The sequence below is a fragment of the Phaseolus vulgaris genome, chromosome 11, assembly GCF_051622355.1.
Source record: "Phaseolus vulgaris cultivar YP4 chromosome 11, ASM5162235v1, whole genome shotgun sequence".
Classification (NCBI taxonomy): Eukaryota; Viridiplantae; Streptophyta; class Magnoliopsida; order Fabales; family Fabaceae; genus Phaseolus; species Phaseolus vulgaris.
The window spans coordinates 22293388-22314799 of NC_143508.1; the positions used below are offsets into that span (position 1 = coordinate 22293388).

At 35.4% G+C, this 21412-nt stretch overlaps 1 protein-coding gene, 1 non-coding gene and 2 pseudogenes across 2 annotated transcripts; 3 read left to right on the top strand and 1 right to left on the bottom strand.

The window, feature by feature from the left end:
• Positions 1-381: 381 nt before the first annotated feature.
• Positions 382-2206, top strand: LOC137831401 (rac-like GTP-binding protein RAC2). Its single transcript, XM_068639071.2, has 7 exons — positions 382-628; positions 718-805; positions 1007-1116; positions 1216-1279; positions 1370-1434; positions 1539-1604; positions 1884-2206. The coding sequence occupies exons 1-7, from the start codon at positions 530-532 to the stop codon at positions 1983-1985; spliced, it is 594 nt and encodes a 197-aa protein (XP_068495172.1). The 5' UTR covers positions 382-529; the 3' UTR covers positions 1986-2206.
• A 763-nt stretch (positions 2207-2969) lies between these two features.
• TRNAR-CCU (transfer RNA arginine (anticodon CCU)) lies at positions 2970-3042 on the top strand. Its single transcript has one exon. It is a non-coding gene; the product is annotated as a tRNA-Arg (tRNA).
• Positions 3043-5333: 2291 nt separating this feature from the next.
• LOC150023116 (serine/threonine-protein phosphatase 7 long form homolog) lies at positions 5334-6393 on the bottom strand (annotated as a pseudogene).
• Positions 6394-15333: 8940 nt separating this feature from the next.
• On the top strand, positions 15334-20229 carry LOC150023117 (uncharacterized; annotated as a pseudogene).
• Positions 20230-21412: the final 1183 nt, after the last annotated feature.

The window sequence follows — 21412 nt, forward strand, 5'->3', positions numbered from 1 at the left end:
GTGGTGAGTTTTTTAAGGTAGTTGCTAAACATTCTAAAGTGAGTTAAAGTGGCGACTTTAGAGGTGTCCATTCACTGAGAGTGACAGCAGCAGCATCAGCTTTTGTTGTTGTTGGCCTTGCGTAATTAACGGTTCTGACCCTTTTGGTTATCATTTATGGCATCAGTTTTAGGTTGCCAATTTAACCAAGCAAAGTTCACTAAATACTCATTATTCACCTTGATCTCCCTTGTGCTATACTTAACTAGCACAGTTCCATCACCAAACGCACCATCCTTTGATCAATGATCTAATGCTTTTGGCCTTCCCCTTAAAGAAACAGAAAGACAAAGGCAATAATGGTAAAGATAAAAAAGGACACTGAAGTTGGTGCCAAGAGGCTTCACTTATTAAATGCTACTCTCCCCTCCATTTCTATTCAAAATTCAAATTGTCCCTTTTGTTTTGGTTCCAAACTTTAAAGTGAAACAAAGAACAGGAGCTTGCAGGGATGGAAGGGAGGAAGTAGTAGATCAAACATTTCTGAAAGATGAGCACAGCAAGGTTCATTAAGTGTGTTACAGTTGGTGATGGAGCTGTGGGAAAGACGTGCATGCTTATCTCTTACACCAGCAACACATTCCCCACGGTATGACAAGGCGTAGTCACAATGTTTTAGTGTTTTGAACTTTGACAACATCACATTAACTTGTTCTTCTTGTTAAAAAAATAAACAAGGATTATGTTCCTACAGTTTTCGACAATTTCAGTGCAAATGTTGTGGTAGATGGCAGCATAGTTAACCTGGGATTGTGGGACACTGCTGGTAAGTATTACATATGATATTTGATGAAATTTGTGCTTGCTATATATGGTTACCTTCAGCCAATTACCAAAGTGATTATGACTGAAAACTATTAGACTTTCTGCAACTAAAATGTTTACTTGGGAAATCATACTCCTTGGTTATTCTTCATGTAGAATATCAATAAGTAATACTTCATGTGTTTTTGCTTCATCAATTCAGGACAGGAAGATTACAACAGGCTTAGGCCATTGAGTTACAGAGGAGCAGATGTGTTCTTGCTGGCCTTTTCTCTAATCAGCAAAGCCAGCTATGAGAATATATCTAAAAAGGTTCTTCTAATCACCAAAGTCTTTTCTAAGGCACAAAGGATATGTTGTTTAGTACAAATTTCAGCCCACAAAAACTGACATTAGGCCAATTTTATACAGTGGATTCCTGAACTGACACACTATGCCCCAACTGTGCCAGTTGTACTTGTGGGAACCAAACTTGGTATCATCTTAAACTTTACTTAATGACTTTGCCTCACTTACTTAAGCTAGTACTTTAACTGCATTGTCATTTCACATTGGTTGACCACAGATTTGAGGGAAGACAAACAGTATTTGATTGATCATCCTGGTGCCACAGCTATAACTACTGCCCAGGCAAATAATTTGTAACTGACATATTTTCTTGTTGGAACCATTGAGGATAGAATATTTTTGGTACCATTTTAAAAAGCCCCTAAATGCCATAAAATATTGTGTAGGGAGAAGAACTGAAGAAGGCAATTGGTGCTGCTGTGTACATAGAATGCAGCTCGAAGACTCAGCAGGTTCAATTTTTTTTTTGTTAAGATGCATGTAGCCGAACTTGACTAACTTTATTGTTTTCCGGCTAAAGAAATTATCATAGAAAAATATGAGAAAAATACCAATCAAACCCTGGACCTCAAGATTATGTTATAATTATATACCTATTTTAAAAAAATCATAATAATTAAATATTTAAAATTAGAAGCATAAATTTGTGAGAGCATTAGACTTTGTTATATATGTGTGTGTGCTTTACATGGAGTCATGGCCTAAGTTATGCTTTTGCTGCAATATTTCAGAATGTAAAGGCTGTGTTTGATGCTGCCATCAAGGTTGTTTTGCAGCCACCTAAGTCCAAGAAAAAAGGAAAGAAGAAGAACACTCCTTGTGTTTTCCTCTGATTCAAGTTGTTGAATTGCAGTTGCAGTGATAGTGTTCAAGTTAAATTCTCACCCTATAACATTCAGATCCTTCTTCCAGATCTGTTTTTCCTTTTATTTGATTTCTTAAATAGCACTGCAAATTCTATACTATATTGTTCTACAGTATGTCTACTTGTAAAAGTATACTGAACTCCAGATTATGATACGAAAAATATAATTAGTTAACATTTTGATGTTAATCTTTTAGCTCCAAAAACCTCCCCATTAAGTTGTGTTAGGATTCTCTAACAATGCTAAGATTATCAATCATATAAAGCACATCACAAATCCAAATCGCATAGTTCTTCTGTTTTCAATGAACCCACCTATATTGCAATGATAAGGTCTTAGTGTCATAAATGCTGACCAAATCTAATGGCTAGTGATTGGTACTTTGGAGTGATTAAATACAGCAGCAAAAAAACTGCGCAAAACAAGTCATGTTGGAATTTGAAGTCAGATATAATAAGGCCATAGAATTGTTCTGTTATCATTGTTTTGATTTACTCTATGAAATGTAAAAGTGAATACTACTACAAAATAACAGTGTGATGCAAGGATTTGTATAACTATATAAGAGCAATAATATCTTGACATCTTGTTCCATTATACAACTTCTTATCAATAATATAAAAAAATGATATTTTTGTCATTTCATGTAAAATTTGAAATTTTAAGTAAAGAAAGAATGTTGTAGAGTGGAATAAGGTTCTCAATGTATCATTTTTCTATTAAGTATGTGCTGAGAGTTTATTTTAATTAAAATCTTAGATCATTTTATTTATAATAAAAATAATAACTTTTAGTTATCCAACATAAAAGTTACTTAAAATTACTTTTACTGACAATTCATTTTAAACCAAAACTCAATTCTACAACGTAAAATTAGACAACATGTACCTCGTAATTTTAAATGTGGAGAATTGTAAGAAATAATTTTAAATGAAAATACAAAATTACACAGCGCTTGTAGCTCAGTGGATAGAGCGTCTGTTTCCTAAGCAGAAAGTCGTAGGTTCGACCCCTACCTGGCGCGTTTATAATTTTTATTTTTTTTTTGTAATTTTTAATCCTTTATCTAATTTTATAAAAAAAATCAGTAATTTCTAATTATCCATTCAATTTTCAATTCACTTATATATGTAGCTTACTATATTTTAGAGAGTTTTTTCCCCAATAACACTCTTTTCAACATTATTTCCCCCAATAGCATCTTTTAGAATTTATTTCCCCCAATAACACTAATATATATCGTAAGAATTCCATTTTATTTTTTATTTTTGGAAAAAAATTGCTCATAGGGTTTGGTATCTGGGGAGCCGAATTCTAAGAATATTTTTTTCCTATGATAAAGAACAGGAGCGGAAAAAGGTTGTTTGGAGGATCATCGAAATGTGATTTTTGAAATATATAATTTCGATTTTGGCGTATGAATGTTCATCCAAAATTAATTATGTGATAACCGAATGTTTCATAGAATTGGTTACTAATGGGCCAAATTTTGGGATGTTTTCGATTTTTATTTCTTATTTCCAGTATTGGAGTGAAATATATTTTAATCTTCCGTTGGATGATCAAAATTAGGTTTCCAATTTTCGACTTTGACATATGAATGTTCATTCGGAATTAATTATGTGGTAACCGAATGTTGAGATGGTTTGAAATTTTTTTTTTCAATAATGAAAAGGAGCGGAAACAGGTCATTCGGTGGATAATCGAAATCCGGTTTCTAAAAATATAATTTCGACTTTGGCGTATGAATGTTCATCCAAAATTAATTATGCGATAACCAAATTTTCCTAGGAATTGGTTACTGATGAGCCAAATTCTAGGGCGATTTTCAATTTTTATTTCTTATTTCTTATTTCCAGTATTGGAGTGAAAGAGATTTTGGCTTTCCGGTGGATGATCAAAATCCGGTTTCCGATTTTCAACTTTGGCGTATGAATATTCATCCTTAGTTAATTATGCGATGACCAAATGTTCGTGAGAATTGGTTACCCATGACCCAAAATTTGGGGTTGGTTTTCAATTTTTATTTCTTATTTCTGGTGTTGGAGTAAAAGAGATGTGGGTTTTCCGGTGGGTGACTTTTACGAACTTAATTTCTTTATTTTCAGCATTGGGTAGAAGAGAGTGTATGAGTGTGGTCCAATAAGTCATCATAATTTAGATATGTATTTTTTTTTTTTTTTAGTGTAAGACTTTATCCAAGATGAACTCTCTAGTGGACGCATTATCCGGAATTAGAAAATTGTTAATTTGTTATATTTTTTAAAATTAAAGTTATCATTATTATGTGGTTAAAAATGAAAAGAAATTCATAAATTAAAAAGAATTGATAATTTTAATTTAGGATGAATTAAAAAATAAATGTATTGGTTGTATAAAAAATAGAAATATTTGTAATGTTTAAAAACTTAGAAATATAATTATTGAAGAAAGAAATGGTTTTTACAAAATAAATAGAAAATAATGAATTAAAAATGTTTATTTTAAAATTTAATTTTTTATGAGAATGAAGAAAATAAATATTAATATTATTATTAAAAAATAAATAAAAAAAAAATAATAATAATAATATTGATGACACTAAATTAACATAGGATTTAAAAACCTACAACATAAAGTTGAATCTGTAAACATAAATTGAAAATAAAAATTGTTGTATGGAACTAAAATAAAATAAAATAATAATAAAGCTATATATAACAATAAATCAGATGTAAAGTTAAAGTAAATAGATGTTACTAATATTTAATTTTTATTTTTATTAATGATCTCATGTTAATTTCAAGTAAAAGATACAATACATAATTATAAAAAAAACAAAGACAATTAGTATTAATTAGTAATGGACATACAGATAATATTGGAATGGGAAGTTGAAGTTGTTTATTAATAAAGTCAATTTTTGAAGTTGTTTTGTGACATGAGAATTGTTAGTCTCCATAATGGTGTCCAGTTCTACAGTGACGACGACGTTTGTTACATGGTGGGTTGCATTGTGGTGATTGTAGTTGTGGTTGATCATTGGATTCAAATTGTGGAGGTGTTGTATTCATTTTGAATAAATTGAAAGAACTTCTTGCTTCATTGTACAAGTGTGTTGGATGCATATATTGCATGTAATCATTAGTATAAGGTGGTGTATTTATATTCTCTCCAAACAAGTTATATAAGAAATCAACTAAATTAGACGCAAATGATTGTTTTCTATCGTCCATTGTAGGTTGTTGTTGAGGTGTATTGAATTCTTCAGTTGCGAACGAATGTCGGTAAGTTTCTTGTTGTGATTGATAATAATCTGTTGCAACTGCAAATATGTCAATAAGGATCATGTTGTTCATTGTTGTAATTAGCTGCAGCTAGGAATGTCGGATCCGGTGGTGGTTTTCTATGTGTGCATGAATCATTTAGTAATTGTAGCACTAACAATAAATATATAGAATTAGCGATGTACCATTTCATGTATTCTCTACTATGGAACAAAGGTCCATGCATTGGTCGACCAATTAACATTAGTTTGTGACGGTTGTTGCACATGTTGATCCACTTTGCATGTTTAGTGTGCCAATTTTCATCAGATCGTCCCCACATATCAATTTTGTGTAGTTTATTATTAGGCGATGTTAAGACCTCTTGAAACAGACCAAATTGCAAACGAACTCTGTTAGATTATTCCACTATTGCAAAGCAAAGGATAGGAGTGCATATTGTCCAAAGTTCAGTATCCCTGTATGCTTCTAGCGGGGTGGATGCCTTAGTGTCCTTTTATGGATTTCATTTAAACTACAGTAAGTCATTATAATTATTAGAAGATTAGTGTTAAATTTTTAAATTTTAAATGAAATTGGAATTAATATTTTTTTCCATTATTTGATCAACTTGTATGTGTTCAATCATAGACTTGTACCCCAATAGATTAGTGTGAGGGACGTTTCTGAAGTTAAGAACCTTGCTACCACTCCATTTACAAATTAGGGGGTACGAAGTTGTTGTCTGGAAAGAGGCGCGATGTATGGCATGCGATACCATGCCCATTGCAGAAGTAATGCACATCCTGCCATTGTTTTTAATGTGGCATTTGTTACCCTACACAATTTATTGTACATGACTGCCAAACAAATCCCAATTGTATCGACTTGTTCTACGTAGGTTAGTTAAAAATGGTAAGTACATAATATGAACTTTTTTCCTGTTTATCTGGCATTAAAACTCCTCCAATCAAACCTAGTATGTACGCCCTACAATGGGTGTGTAGTTGCTCTTCTGTTGTATCTTGACCCAATGGGATCATATTTTCTCTTAGCCATTTGAGTTTTACTTGTGAACCAATGAGTGATTAACCTTTCATTGGTGCAACACCCAAATAGGTATCACACATTTCCTCCCAATCAAACATTTTTTCCTCAACAATCGGTGCTCCATCTACTCTGAGACCTAGTTGAAGTGAAATGTCTTGTAATGTGATGGTACACTCGCATTTTGCAAGGTGAAATGTGTGAGTTTCAGGTCTCCACCTCTCAACCAACGAAGTTACTGAGGCATGATCCACTTTTAAATGTCTTAGTTTTGCAATGTTAGTAAATCCTGCTTGTTCCAAGATTGGAATTGTCAAAGGATGTGGCTTTGGCATTGAATGAAAAGCAGACTCCACAACATCATTTTTGGGGTCCTGCCAAATTGAATACAACATAAAAAGGTTCCCACAAAAATGGGTTTTTCAAAATAATTTAAATGAACTTACCATAGTAACAATATAAGCAGAACTATATTTTTGTTGATTCCACAATAACATATTGCTCGACTAAAACTTAGTTTGTAATAAAAAAAAAGTCAAAAAAGTATTAACAAGCAATATTCTCTAAAATGTCATGAATGGTTAAATGTGTTGAAGTTATATTTATAGCTCAATAATGTATAACTTGTTCGGGAAACAATGTAGGTGAACAATGTCTCGTGCTTTGTGTGGTCCATTATGGATAGTTGATGGGGTGAGATTCAATCTGCGATGTTGCTTTTGACAATATACTCTACTGAAGAATGTGGCTTATTCAGAAAATAATGTGCGAGAACAGTTCCTCGTGCTTTTTGTGATTCATTGTGGATGGTTTATGGGGTCAAATTGAATGTGAGACATTGCTTTTGGCTTGAACTCTGCTAAATAATTTGTGGCTTTTTCAGGAAATAATATGAGTGAACAATGCCTCGTGCTTTATGTGGTTCATTGTAGATGGTTGATGGGGTAAGATTCAATATGGGATGTTTCTTTTGACTTGGCATTATGCTCCAGAATTTGTGGCACAATGCCTCGTGCTTTGTGTGGTTCATTATGGATGGTTGATGGGGTTAGATTCAATTTGGGACATTTTTTTGGCTTGACACTGCTCAATAATTTGTGGGTTATTAATGTCCAGTTTTTGTTTAGTTGTGCCTTTGTTTCATTTAATGGGTGTGAATTTGTTTTCAATGTGTTTTTTTTTTTCAAGTAATGAATTAATGCTCTACAAAATTATCATTGTAGGAATAAAACACATACAATACCAAACATACAACACTCAATCGTAATACAATACTCAATCATAATAAAACAAAAGCACAAACGTTGAAGAAGGTAACAACGACGAACATACACTCACTTGATCCTTAAAGAGTCGTTCAATTGCTTTTCAATGCCCTCTCACATGTTGGAAGTAATTTGATTCCCTAAATCATCATGTTGCTGGATAAATACCATAAGTTCAAACCTTGCATAAGGTTCATATCTTTTTCCAAAACTAATGACACATTGCATGTCGTCGTCATCTTGAATCTGGACACATCAATATGAATTCCTAATTTCATTGATATACACTAGACACCGATAAAATAAATCAACATAATATGACTTGTCATCATTTGGAACAAACAAATGTAGAATGAGGCTTTTAAGACCTGATAGAGGCATGTATTGATAAACCTCAACTAAAGCAGTTAATTGACTGATAAAGATGGTGGAGTGAAGCTCATCAATGATGATGTGGTCATTGCAATGCACCAAAGCAATGATACTTGATGAAGTAATTTTGTGATAATCACAAACATGCGACAATTGATTGGATGTTTCATGTAGGTGTAGGTAATGATGACCTACATTTATAGTTGATAAGAAATGACATCAATTGTCAAAGCAAAAAATTCTAACATATTTAATATATACTATTCAACATAGATTCTTTTTATTATGCATATAGGAATATGTAGGTGTTATAATAATGGGTTTGCATTGGATTCCTTTATATGAAACATAATGATGTATGAACTGTTGGGAAAAACAGGTAATTTCTCCACTAAAACAAAACACTAACAGAGCTACCCGACAAATAATATTGAATACCATAACAAAAGAGAAAGCAACCTAATACTAATAAATAGAGCGGAATAATAAAAGAGATAAAGAGAAACAAAAACACACTAGAAAATTGTTAACGGAGATCGGCCAATTTAGCCTAATTTCCGAGCACAGCAGAAACAACCCGCTTTTATTATTATGGGAGAAGATATTACAAATTGGGATATATTACAGTGAAGGAGGAGAGGTTAATTTATAACCCTCAAACCTCCTTCCCAAACAATGAACCCACCGATGTGGGACTCGGGATTAAGCCAAAATCAACAAATCTTCACCTTGGCTTAATTTCAAGTCTCACCTAATACAAATCTTCTCAAAATATAACAAAATCAAATTTTGCAGTGCTTCAAATATGCGCCTCCGGACGCCAACTTCAAATGTGCAAGATATTAATCAAGTCTAAACAATGTTCAAACTTGGCCCTTGTAACCACCTTGGTGAGCATATCTGCAGGATTCTCCGTAGTGTGAATCTTCTGGGGAACAATCTCCTCTTCTTCGAGAATCTCACGCACAAAGTGATAGCGAACATCAATGTGCTTCGTCAGTGCATGAAAGACTTGATTCTTTGCTAAATGAATAACACTCTGACTATTAAAATATAACTCAAGTTGTTTCTGACCAACTCCCAAGTCTTTAAGCAACCCATAAAGCCAAATTGCTTCCTTCACAACCTCTGTAATCGCCATATACTTTGCCTCTGTCATAGACAAAGCCACTGTAGACTGCAAGGTAGACTTCCAACTAACTGACGCTTTTGCTAAAGTGAAAAAATAGCCAGTTGTAGACCGTCGCTTATCCAAATCACCTGCATAATCAGAATCACAATATCCAACTATGCATTGACCAAGTGATTCATCTTGCTCAAATGTCAATCCAACATCTAAGGTATTTTGGAGGTACCGTAGAATCCATCTCACAGCTTGCCAATGAACCTTGCCCAGATCATGCATGTACCTGCTAACGACACTCACAGCCTGTGAAATATCTGGTCTCGTACACACCATTGCATACATCAAGCTTCCAACTGCATTTGCATATGGGACTTTCGCCATGTACTCTTGTTCTTCATCAGTCGTCGGATATAAACGGCTACTCAATTTTAAATGAGGAGCAAGTGGGGTACTTACAAATTTTGTATCTTCGTGTATACCAAAACGTTGTAGTACCTTCTGCAAATACTGCTTCTGTGACAGCCAAAGTTTTCCCCTCTCTATGTCCCTGTTTATCTCCATGCCGAGAATCTTCTTGGCTTCCCCCAAATCCTTCACCTTGAACTCTTTACTCAACTGAGCCTTTAACCTGTCAATCTCAACTTGGCTCTTTGCTGCAATCAGCATATCATCAACATATAAGAGTAAGTAAATGTAGGAACCATCTTGAATTTTGCGCAAATACACACAGTGATCATATTTGCTTCTCTTGTACTTCTGATCCTTCATGAACTTATCAAATTGTTTGTACCACTGTCTCGGAGATTGTTTCAGTTCGTACAACGATTTGCTAAGTTTACAAACCCAATCTTCTTTACCAACAACCTTGTATCCTTCTGGTTGACTCATATAGATTTCCTCCTTCAAATCACCGTGTAGGAACGCGGTCTTTACATCAAGTTGAGCTAGCTCCAAATTCAACTGTGCTACCAAGGCCAACAAAATTCGAAAGGAGGAATGTTTAACAACTGGAGAAAATACCTCATTATAATCAATTCCCTCCCTCTGAGCAAAACCTTTAGCAACCAACCTTGCCTTGTAGCAAACATCTTCTTTATTAGGAAATCCTTCTTTCTTTGCAAATACCCATTTGCACCCAATTGCCTTCTTACCTTTTGGTAATTGTGTCAGCTTCCACATTTTGTTCTTCTTCAAAGACTGCATCTCCTCTTCCATCGCACCTGCCCAATTACCACTCTCTAAACTCAGAATGGCTTCTGGGTAAGTGGATGGAATGTCATCAACAACTGAAAGTGCATAGGCAACCATATCCATGAAACGAGCAGGCTTCTGAATATCTCGTCTCTATCTTCTAACATCAATTGGCGTTGATTGCTGTTGAGATTCTTGGGTAGGAACCTCTTCCTCATCTATCTCTTCTTCTGCCATAGGAGAGTCACTTGTAGTATTTCGTGTTGGGATCACCACTGTCTGCTCAAACTCCAACTGCTTCTGGGCACACTCCACCTATCGCAGAGTACTATCAACTCCTTCTGGATTTACCTTCTTTAACATGGCAGATTCATCAAAGGTAACATCTCTGCTGATAATCGTCTTCTTTTCCTCTAGACACCACAAATGGTATCCTTTCACTCCAGGACTAAAGCCCATGAAAAGAGCCTTCTTTGCCCGTGGATCCAACTTTGATTCAATCACATGATAATATGCAATAGAACCAAAAACATGCAAAAATCATAATCAGTTGTAGGTTTTCCAGACCATACCTCTAACGGGGTTTTGCCATCTATAGCAGATGATGGCAAATGATTGACGAGATGTTGAGCGTATGTCACAGCCTCATCCCAAAACTCTCTTCCTAACTCAACATTAGACAACATACAACGAACTTTCTCCACAAGTGTCTTGTTCATACGCTTCGACACCCCATTCTGCTGTGGTGTTTTTCTAACAGTGAAGTGTCGAACTATGCCACAATCTTGACATACCTTCAGGAACGGATCACTCTTGTATTCTCCTCCATTGTTTGTTTGGAGAACCTTAATCTTCCTTCCTGTCTGGTTTTCAACTTGAGTTTTCCATTTAAAGAAAATTTCAAGCACATCATTTTTGTTCTTCATAGTAAACACCCAAACTCTCCTGGAAAAATCATCCACAAAAGTGACAAAATAATGCCTACCTCTAATTCACGGAGTCTTGGCAGGTCCCCACACATCTGAATGCACATAATCCAGAATACCCTTGGTATTGTGAATTGCAGTGCCAAACTTCACTCTTCGTTGTTTTCCCAGAACACAATGCTCACAAAATTCAAGTTTGCAAGCCTTCGTACCTTTCAACAATCCCTGCTTGGTAAGAATTTGCGAGGATTTCTCTTCAGCATGTCCCAACCTCATATGCCACAACTTCGTTGCCTCAACATCTTTCTTAGAGCTAGAAGTTGTTGTCGCTACTGTCCCCACCACTGTACTACCTTGATAGTAATACAGATTGTTCTTCCTCGCGCCTTTCAACATCACCAGTGCTCCTGAAGTTGCTTTAAGAATTTCATCCCGCATTGTCACAACTAGGCCTTTAGATTCTAAATCCCCCAATGAGATGAGATTCTTCTTCAACTTTGGCACGTACCGTACATCCCGCAAAATTCTGATGGATCCATCATGATTTCGCAACTTGATTGAACCTATCCCAGTTGTCTTACATGGATTATCATTACCCATGTAAACAACCCCGTCATCAAGTTCTTGAAATTCAAAGAACCATTCTCGAATGGGACACATATGATAGGTACAACCTGAATCCAATATCCACTCATCTGGATACGATGATGCTGAAAGCGAGACAATTAAAGAGATATTTGATTCCACATCACTTTTGCATTTTGCAACATTTGCATCTTGCGGAGCCTTCCCTTTCTTCTGTAGTTTTGGACTGTCTTTCTTCCAGTGTCCTTTCTCATACAGAAAGCACACTCATCTTTGGCAACGGCTCGACCTTTAGACTTAGACCTCCCTCTTCTCCCCTTTGCCTGGATTTGTTGACGACCTCTTGCCACCAATGCTTCTTCTGATGTCGTTGATTTGGTTTTCATCTTATCCTGCTTTCTCAAATTCATGTATAAATCAGAACAAACAACATCTAACGACACATTCTCTTTCTCGTGAAGGAGCGTAGTCTCCAAATGTTCAAATGCATCGGGAAGAGATGATAACAACATCAAAGCCAAATCTTCATCCTCAAACTTCAAATCTAAATTCAATAGGTATGCTACTAATTGATTAAACACAGTGATGTGTGCATTCATAGTAGTACCTTGTTGGTAGTCAAATCGGAACAACCTTTTCTTCATCATGAGCTTGTTTTGACCACTCTTCTTTAGAAACTTGTCCTCCAATGCCTTCCACAGTTTGTGTGCAGAAGTCTCGTTTTTTACAACATACTTCTTCTCTCTAGACAGGCAGGATCGAATAGTTCCGCATGCTAACCAGTTGATGATGCTTCAGTCTTTCTCCTCTACCTCTTCTGGTTTCTCTCCTTCAATAGCAATATCAAGACCCTACTGAAAAAGAGAGTCCGACCTCTCCTTGCCACATGTTGAAATGTCTAGTGCCATCAAATATTTCCACCGCCAATTTCAAAGTGGACACCGGGAACCTCGACCATGATGACGAGGAGCCCGACACTCTGGATACATCATTCACTTCTTCTTCTTGATTTTCCATTACAAACTCAAAATATAGTATTCAATATTAAGAACAACCTAAGGGCGAACCTTCGGCTCTAATACCACTTGTTGGGAAAAACGGGTAATTTTCCCACTAAAACATAACACTAACAAAGTTATCCGACAAATAATATTCAATTTTGTATCTTGTTTTTAATATATTTAATTTTTATGTTTGCTTATTTTTATGTTTTTTTATGTGTTGTAATACAAGAGGTATCAACTAGAGGACAAGTAAGGTAAGGGATACAACATTGCTTTGCTGGAAAGATTGTTTTGGGATACTATTCATTACTTCATGAATTGAATATAGTTTGTGGATGACAACTTATTCTTCAACTGTAAGAAAAAGGAATTCCATATGAAGGTGTTGGAATTTTATTTTAAAGATGTTCATTTATTTTTAATGTCTTTTTTTAAGAACACGAATACATTCACATATTTTTCATTATACTAAGATAAATTGTGACAAGTGCTTGAATGAGACGTGACCATGTCACAAATTTATTCCTTAGGCTTGCTTTGCGGACATGTTAGCCTTTGACCCTAGCCCACTAACATGTGTGAAAGAACCATCAACATCGTTACACAACGTTTGATTATATCAATAGTGCTTTGATGAAATGTGACTGTGTGACAAGTTTAGTGATAGAATGTGACTGTGCGACTTTATTGACAAATGTGTTAGGAGTATGAATTGAAGGACAAGTAAGGTAAGGGATAGAATGTTGCTTTGCTTTGAAGATTGAATCACGCATGCAATTATATATACAACCTATGTGTTCTTATATGAAACTTACTTACAACCAATTCCCACTTTTCATTTCTCATTTTTCCTTTTCTATTACACACCCAACATTTTGTTTGTTGTCAACAAATGGATTCAATATATGTTGTTCACTAGATAGATCAATGAAAGAATGTCCCATTGAAGGATTTGCGTTCACTTCTACAACACCAAAAGTTGTTGCTCTCAAAAGGGGAATGACTCTACAAAGAATAAAAGAAGTCACCCTCAGAAAACTTTATAGGGAAGCACAAGAAAGGTTCGTGACAATTCACTTCTGCTACACAACTAGACTTTGCGGAGGGGTAAGTCATTACACCGCCATTGAGATGACCGAGGATGATGATGTTGAGGCGTTCTTCGGCATCTACGACTCCATTGAACTAAAAACCATGTTAGAATATATGGCCTTAAACGAGAGGGGGGGTGAATTGTTTAAGAAAGATTTTAGTAAACTTTTAACCTTAGAATGAAAATTCTTCAAAAGAACCTTGATTAAGGATTCAATTTTTCAAAACAAACAGCAAAAGCACAAAGCTGGAAAAACAATCGGTTGTTTTAGCGAAACAATCGGTTGTTTATACCAGTTTCAAAATGACAAAACTGAATTTAAAGAGATAGGGATAGAGAAATTGTACACAGTTGTTTATACTGGTTCACTCCAAATCCAGAGCTACATCCAGTCTTCTCAGAACCCTGAGGAAATCCACTAAGTAATCACACCTTGATCACTTACACAACAACCAAGAGAATGACCTTGAACACCTCAAGAAACACACTCTCCTTGGCCAACACTAAGATTGTTGATCTTGAACACCTCAAGAACACACAGCCAATCTCAACAAACACAGAAACGAATTGTTCAACAAATTACAAAGATTACACTTGTTACAGATGAATATCTGAAATCAATACAAGTAGAATCCTATTCCAGCACCTTGATCAATCACAAACTCTTAAGCAATCTCAGCACTTTGAAAAACTCTTTAGAAAAACTTTGTCAAAAGATTCTTAATTCTCAAATCTGTTTTTCTGAATTTATACCAAGATATAGTTTGTTATCAAATCTTAACAAACTTTTAAATTGCTTTAAAAGATTGGTCAAAGCATTTAATGACTGGAGCGTATTCAGTTAAATCATTTAAAGCTCAGTCAAACACAAAACAGTTTTTCTGTTATGGTTCCAAAACAAACAATCGGTTGTTTCCTCGAATCAATCGGTTGTTTTGGTACTTAACAGTTTCAACCATTCAAAAACAGTTTTCAATCTTTCTCAAAACACCTAAGTATAAACAATCGGTTGTTTCGACAAAACAATCGGTTGTTTCAACTTAGTTTGAAAAACATTTTACTTTTATAAGGATTGAGATGCTAATTGCTTGAGATTTAATACAAGGGTGGATACAACATATAAACTACCCCAGAACAAAGCTTAAACCAGCACAACAACAACAAGCAAAGTAGAGGCTTCAACATCCTTCAAAGGATTTGGATTCTTCAAAACATTGAACATCACAAGGTTCAACAAACCAGACCCGAAATGTATGTCACATTTGAAAGGTTTTCATCTTCATCAACACAATGTCTACCCACACATTGCTCTCCTTCACTAAACAATCATTTTGAACAATCACAAGAAGTTCAACCTTCATACCACCACCCATCACAACTATTGTCCCATGAAGCACCACACTCTTTCTCATTAGATTTGAATGGACCCTCCCATAAAATGTTGGGGACTGGGAAGAACATATGCAGTCATATACCCAACCGTTAAGTGGTCCATATATCAACTTAGGCAAACACGAAAACCAACAACTCCCTCAACAACCACCACAAGAGCATGGGGTTGTTGCTCTTCCCGATGAAGTCTTCGATCCTTTTAGTGAGGATGAAGTTGACATTCTTGTACCTGTTGATGGTGACGAGGCAGAAGAACCATGTGTGCACCATACAAACAATCAACAACATGAACATAAGATCCCACCAGAGCATTTCTTCCACTTTCCACCTAAATAACCTATGTATTACCCAAATTTTGGTAATGTTTTTTTATTGTGACACAATAGTGTATCCTCCAGAGACACCTTTTGTTGGGCAACGATTCAACACAAAAGAAGAAGCTCAAGATGTCATCAATCGTTTCCATATTATCAATCATTGCACGTACAAGGTGTCATCATCAAATCAATCAAGCCTTTTAGTTCAATGTGTTCATGATGATTGTGCACAGAGGTGTAGAGCGATTTTGCAAACCAAGAACCAATTGTGGGAAATTATGAAGTTGGAAGATGTACACCCCCTATGATCTCACATGACCACAATAAGTTGGGGTATCGAATGATTGCACAAAGCATTCATGAAATCGTCCATGTTGACCCTTCCTGATGTGAGTTGATTTTAGATTTGCACATTTTAAGGGTTGCACTTTGTTTATGAGTTTTTGTTTTAAACAGAGTATGGTGAGAAACCCAAAGAAGATTCCCACTTGACACGAACTTAACCAAGTGGTTAAGTAAGTGAGAAGGTGCACTTCTAGAGGGTAAAGAGAAAACACAAGTATGGTTATTATGATGATGAAGGTGTGGAAATGAAAGACATGAAAAGAAGCATAATATGATGAAAAAATCCAAACACAAATGAATAAAAGTATGGAAGAATAGCGCATGGAAAAGGAAAGAAAAATAAAAAAAAAATAAGATTAAGAGATGCTTATGGGAATATAAATCATGCCACTTAGAAGGGGAGGAGACTGCAACCACTTGAAGTGCATAAACACCCAAGATAAGACCCAAAACTCTAGAGTACTCAGACTCACTAAACACTTCTACAAAGTTTCTTTTCTATTCAAAATTCAATGTGTGAAATACATGAGGTAAGACACTCTATTTGAAGTAGAGAGTGTCTTGGAGAATAAAATAGAGGGCTAGGGGTGTCATTTGTGAGAAGCCTTCTAGAAGGTAGGTCAAAGAAACCCTAAACCTAAAAGCATTTGACAAGAAAGGTGGGCTTGACACAAACCCAAATTACTAAGCACACCCTACTCAAATTACTAAGCACACCCTACTCTAGTTTATTCTTCTATTTGGAACCCACAAAGTGAGCCCAATTTATTTACAAACATTTTTGTCTTGTAAGAAGATTATAAGAAACAACATTTGACACTTTGGTCTATGCCCAATTCTTCTTCTGCTGAGGTCCTTCTGATATTTGGTAGGGCTTTGTCTTGTATGCTGGGATGACTGATCAAAGTGTGAAGTGTCTTTTGTATCCTTGGTGATCAGCTTAGCTATTTGGTTTATATCATGCCCCTCAAGTTAAAAAGAATTCGACCTCAAATTTAGAACTCCTAAAAGTAACATAGTTCGTTCACATATAAGATATTGTGAGATGTGAGTTGTGAAGTAAATGTATGTTCATGAAGCTTTGGGAGTTCATATGGTTGAGTTCTAGATACATGCCATGTTTGTAGAGAATGTTTAGGGGATAAATGATTTGTTTGTGAAAATCCTCTTAGAATGTGAGAACCTTTAGGAGGTTTTTGAAGATCATCCCTAAACTTCTTTATCAAAGATGTCAAGTATTTAGAATGTTTTGGTAATGAAAAACGGAAGGAAGAAGTATACCTAAGAGGTGCAGTTAGTTTCGTATGGGTCAACATTATTGTTTTGATTGCGTGAGATGAGATGATGAGACCCATTTTACTTTCCTCTATTTTTTCATTTTCTCTTTTGGTTTTCATTTTTATTTGGTCCTCGTGAACTTCTTTGGGAGAGAGGGGTTTTAAGATAACCTTATACTCTTGGAAGTTGAAAGACATTTTATTGGTATGACCATCATGTAAAACTTGTCTATCATATTGTCAAAGTCTTCCCAATAGAATATGTGTTGCTTCCATTGGCACAACATCACCTAAAACTTCATCTTTATACTTTCCTATAGCAAAATTTATGAGGACTTGTTTATTAACCATGATTTCACCCTCTTCACTAAGTCATTGTAGTTCATAGGGTTTTTTTATGAGAGATAGTGGGTAATCCAAGCATTTCCACTACTCTTGTACTTGCCACATTAGCACAACTACCCCCATTTATTATCATGGAACATAACTTGTTGTTGATAAGGCAGTGGGTGTGGAAAATATTTTCTCTTTGGGTTTCGTCCAAAGGTTTTTGAATTATTCCCAACATTCGCCTTACCATCAATAAGTCACCTTCACAAGGTATCTCACATTCATCTTCACTAGGGGTTTTTGAAGAGGTAGGAGAGGTATACCTAGAAGATTGATCAATGTGGTCACTACTACTAGACCCCCCTTTACCATCATGGTTCTTTTGGTTGGACAATTGGCAGTTATATGCCCAAAACCTAAACATTTAAAATGGCGCCAAATGATGTATGAATGTTTTAAATGTATGAAGAAAGCCAAACATAAATGAATAAAAGTATGGAAGAATGGCGCATAGAAAAGGAAATAAAAACAAAAAAAGATTAAGAGATGCTTATGGGAATATGAATCACGCCATTTGGAGGGGGAGGAGACTGCAAGATAAGTGGTGAAGAGCCGCCACTTGAAGTGCACAAACACCCACGATAAGACCCGAAATTCTAGAGTGCTCAGACTCACTAAACACTCCTGCAGAGTTTCTTTCCTATTCAAAATTCAATGTGTGAAATACATGAGGCAATGCACTCTATTTATAGGAGAGTGTCTTGAAGAACAAGATAGAGGGGTAGGGGTGTCATTTGTGAGAAGCCTTCTAGAAGGTAGGTCAAATAAACCCTAAACCTAAAAGCACTTTTCAGGAAAGGTGGGCTTGACACAAGCTCAAATTACTAAGCACACCATACTCTAGTTTATTCTTCTATTTGGAACTCCCAAAGTGAGCCCAATTTATTTACACACATTTTTGTCTTGTAAGAAGACTAGAAGAGAGAACATTTGATGCTCTGGTCTATGCCCAGTTGTTCTTCTGATATTTGGTGGGGCCTTGTCTTGTATGCTAAGATGATTGATCAAAGTGTGAAGTGTCTTTTGTATCCTTGGTCATTTGCTTGGCTACTTGGTTTGTATCACTTCCACACCAGTGTAAACCATAGTAGCACACATGAAGTCACCTATAAAAGGCATGACCAAGAAAACACCTGGCCATAGAAAAGGTATATGGCAATTGGGAGAGTCATACCAAAAATTGTCAACACTCTTAAATGCAATGCAACTTTATGTTCCTGGGTTTATTTGGAAATTAAAGATTCAACCTGCTAATGAATAACACCATTTGGATGCAGACCACATCATCTTCAAGTGTGTATTTTGGATGTTTCAAACCATGCATTGATGGTTTCAAATTTTGCAAGCATGTGGTCCAAGTTGATGGAACTTTCTTGTATGGGAAATGTGGAGGGACATTATTGGTCGTAGTTGCGCAAGATGGTCGCAACAACATATTACCAATTTCCTTTGCCATCGTAGAGGGTGAAACTGTTGAGGTTTGGTTCTTTTTCTTGCGAAACATACGAAGATATATCACTCCGCAAGATGGTCTCTATCTCATTTCTGACTACCACGAATCAATAAAGAGCGCATACTCTAAATATGGTATTGGTTGGAACAACAATAATTTTGGCATGTGTACTACATTTGGCACATAGCACATAACTTCATGAGGCAGTTTAGAAATACAACACTAAAGAAAGATGTTGTCAACATGGGTAATTGTTCTCATCCATTAAGTTAATGAGTTCTTTCAAATTATACATATTGTTTTTGTCAATTTTGTTTACTAACTACATTTGCAACAAATAATTACAGCATATGGAATGACAGAGCCACTTTTTCTACTACTACAACATAGTTAGACAAGAAAACCCTGAGGCAGATCAATGGCTGAATGATATCCTAAAAGAGAAGTGGACTCTTGAATGGGACAACGGTCAAAGGTGGGGACATATGATAACAAATATGGCTTAGTCGATGAACTCTGTTTTGAAGAAAACAAGAAACCTTCCAATATCTTCCATGGTGATGGCAAGATACACCCGTTGCAATAAATTATTCACTGATAGAGGCAGGCAAGTGGAAGTCATGGTGATTTTTGGATATGTATACTTTGAAGTTGTAGCAAAAGCATTGGAAGATGCACAATCAAAGGCAAACATTAATACAATGTTTTCCTTTTATAGGAGGAATACCATATTTTTTGTAGAAGAAAGACAAAATTCAAGAGAAGTATAATCACCAGGCCGATTTACAGTTCGCTTGAACGAATTGTGGTGTGATTGTGGGAAATTCCAAAAGCTACACCTACTAGGCTCTCATGTGCTTGTTGCATACAAGCATGCTTACCACAATTGTGCTAGGTACATTTCACTTGTGTACACATTGTAATAGTTCTTTCATGTTTATGAAAGACTATTTGGTGAACTCAAAAGGAAGAGTATTGGTCTGCATACATTGGTTAAATAGTATGCCCAAGTCCCCATATGAAAAGAACCTCAAAGGGAAGGCCTATGTCAAGTTGAATAAGGACTAATATGGACGTAAGAGAACAACATGGTTGGATCAAAAAATGGTCATCTTGTCAGGCGTCAGGACACGCAAAAAGAACGTTTCCCAACATTACTTAAGCGTCCACTTCTCGTCATTAATTATGCTTCATTTCATACAAACTATTTAATGTACCATTCAATAAAATATTAAATTAATATGCATTTTCCATTTATTTTCTTTTTTATGTTCAACATATACTACATCATTTCAATAACTAACAACAATTTTCAACTAATAAACATGAAAACATTTAAAAACAATTCACAATATTAGTAATGATACAAAATGTGTTAAAAATTGATGCACAAGACAATTATGCACATTGTCACATCATTCCTCCATAATTATTTTTCCTCGTGTGACACATGACAATAATGTGCATCGTTACATCACTTCTTCATAATTGATTTTGCTCAAAGTCACAAAACATAATAATGTACATCGTCCCATCACTCATCCATAATTTATTTTTCCTTAGGTTGTACAACACAATAAAATTCATAGTCACATCACTCTTCATAGGTTCTTTCCTCAGGCCAAACAACTCATAATGTGAACGGTCACATCACTCCTCCATTATTGCTTTTCCTAAGGCCACACAACACAATAATGTGAATCGTTACATCTTTTCTCCACAATTGCTTTTCCTCATGTCACATGCCTCAAAAGATAGATTTCAACAACACTAATGTACCAACCTCAGATTCTCTTTTAATGTGCACATGATAATACGTGTAATAAATTTATCATCTAATACACACAGTTCATTGCACACGTCATAAACAACCATATTTATTTTTATCTCAATCATTCTTCAGCTATAAATTCACGCTTTCACCCTTACACCACTTTGAAACCATTCAACTAACACAAAATATGTACAAATTCTTCCCTTTTTCCAAAACTTTTGATTTCATCTTCAGATGGACCATTTTTACATAACAATGAGAATTTTTACAATTCTGATCTTGTTGTCTTTGCAAATGGTTGGATAATAGAAAATGATGAAGGCACTTTGAATGTTCGTCTGCTAAATTTTTTCGCATCCCTCATAATTGTACCTTCTCCCATTTAAAGGAGAAAGTGTGCGACGCTTTGGGACTACAAGATCAAACATTGTTGATGAAGTTGTACTACTACCGACCTTAACTAACCACACAAGGGCAAATGGGGTACGATGTTGTTCAGATAGTAACTGATGAAAATGTTTCAGAATTGTTAACTTGGAAGTCTCAATTTCCATTTCCTACAATGATTGAAGTGTATGTCAAGTTAACAAGA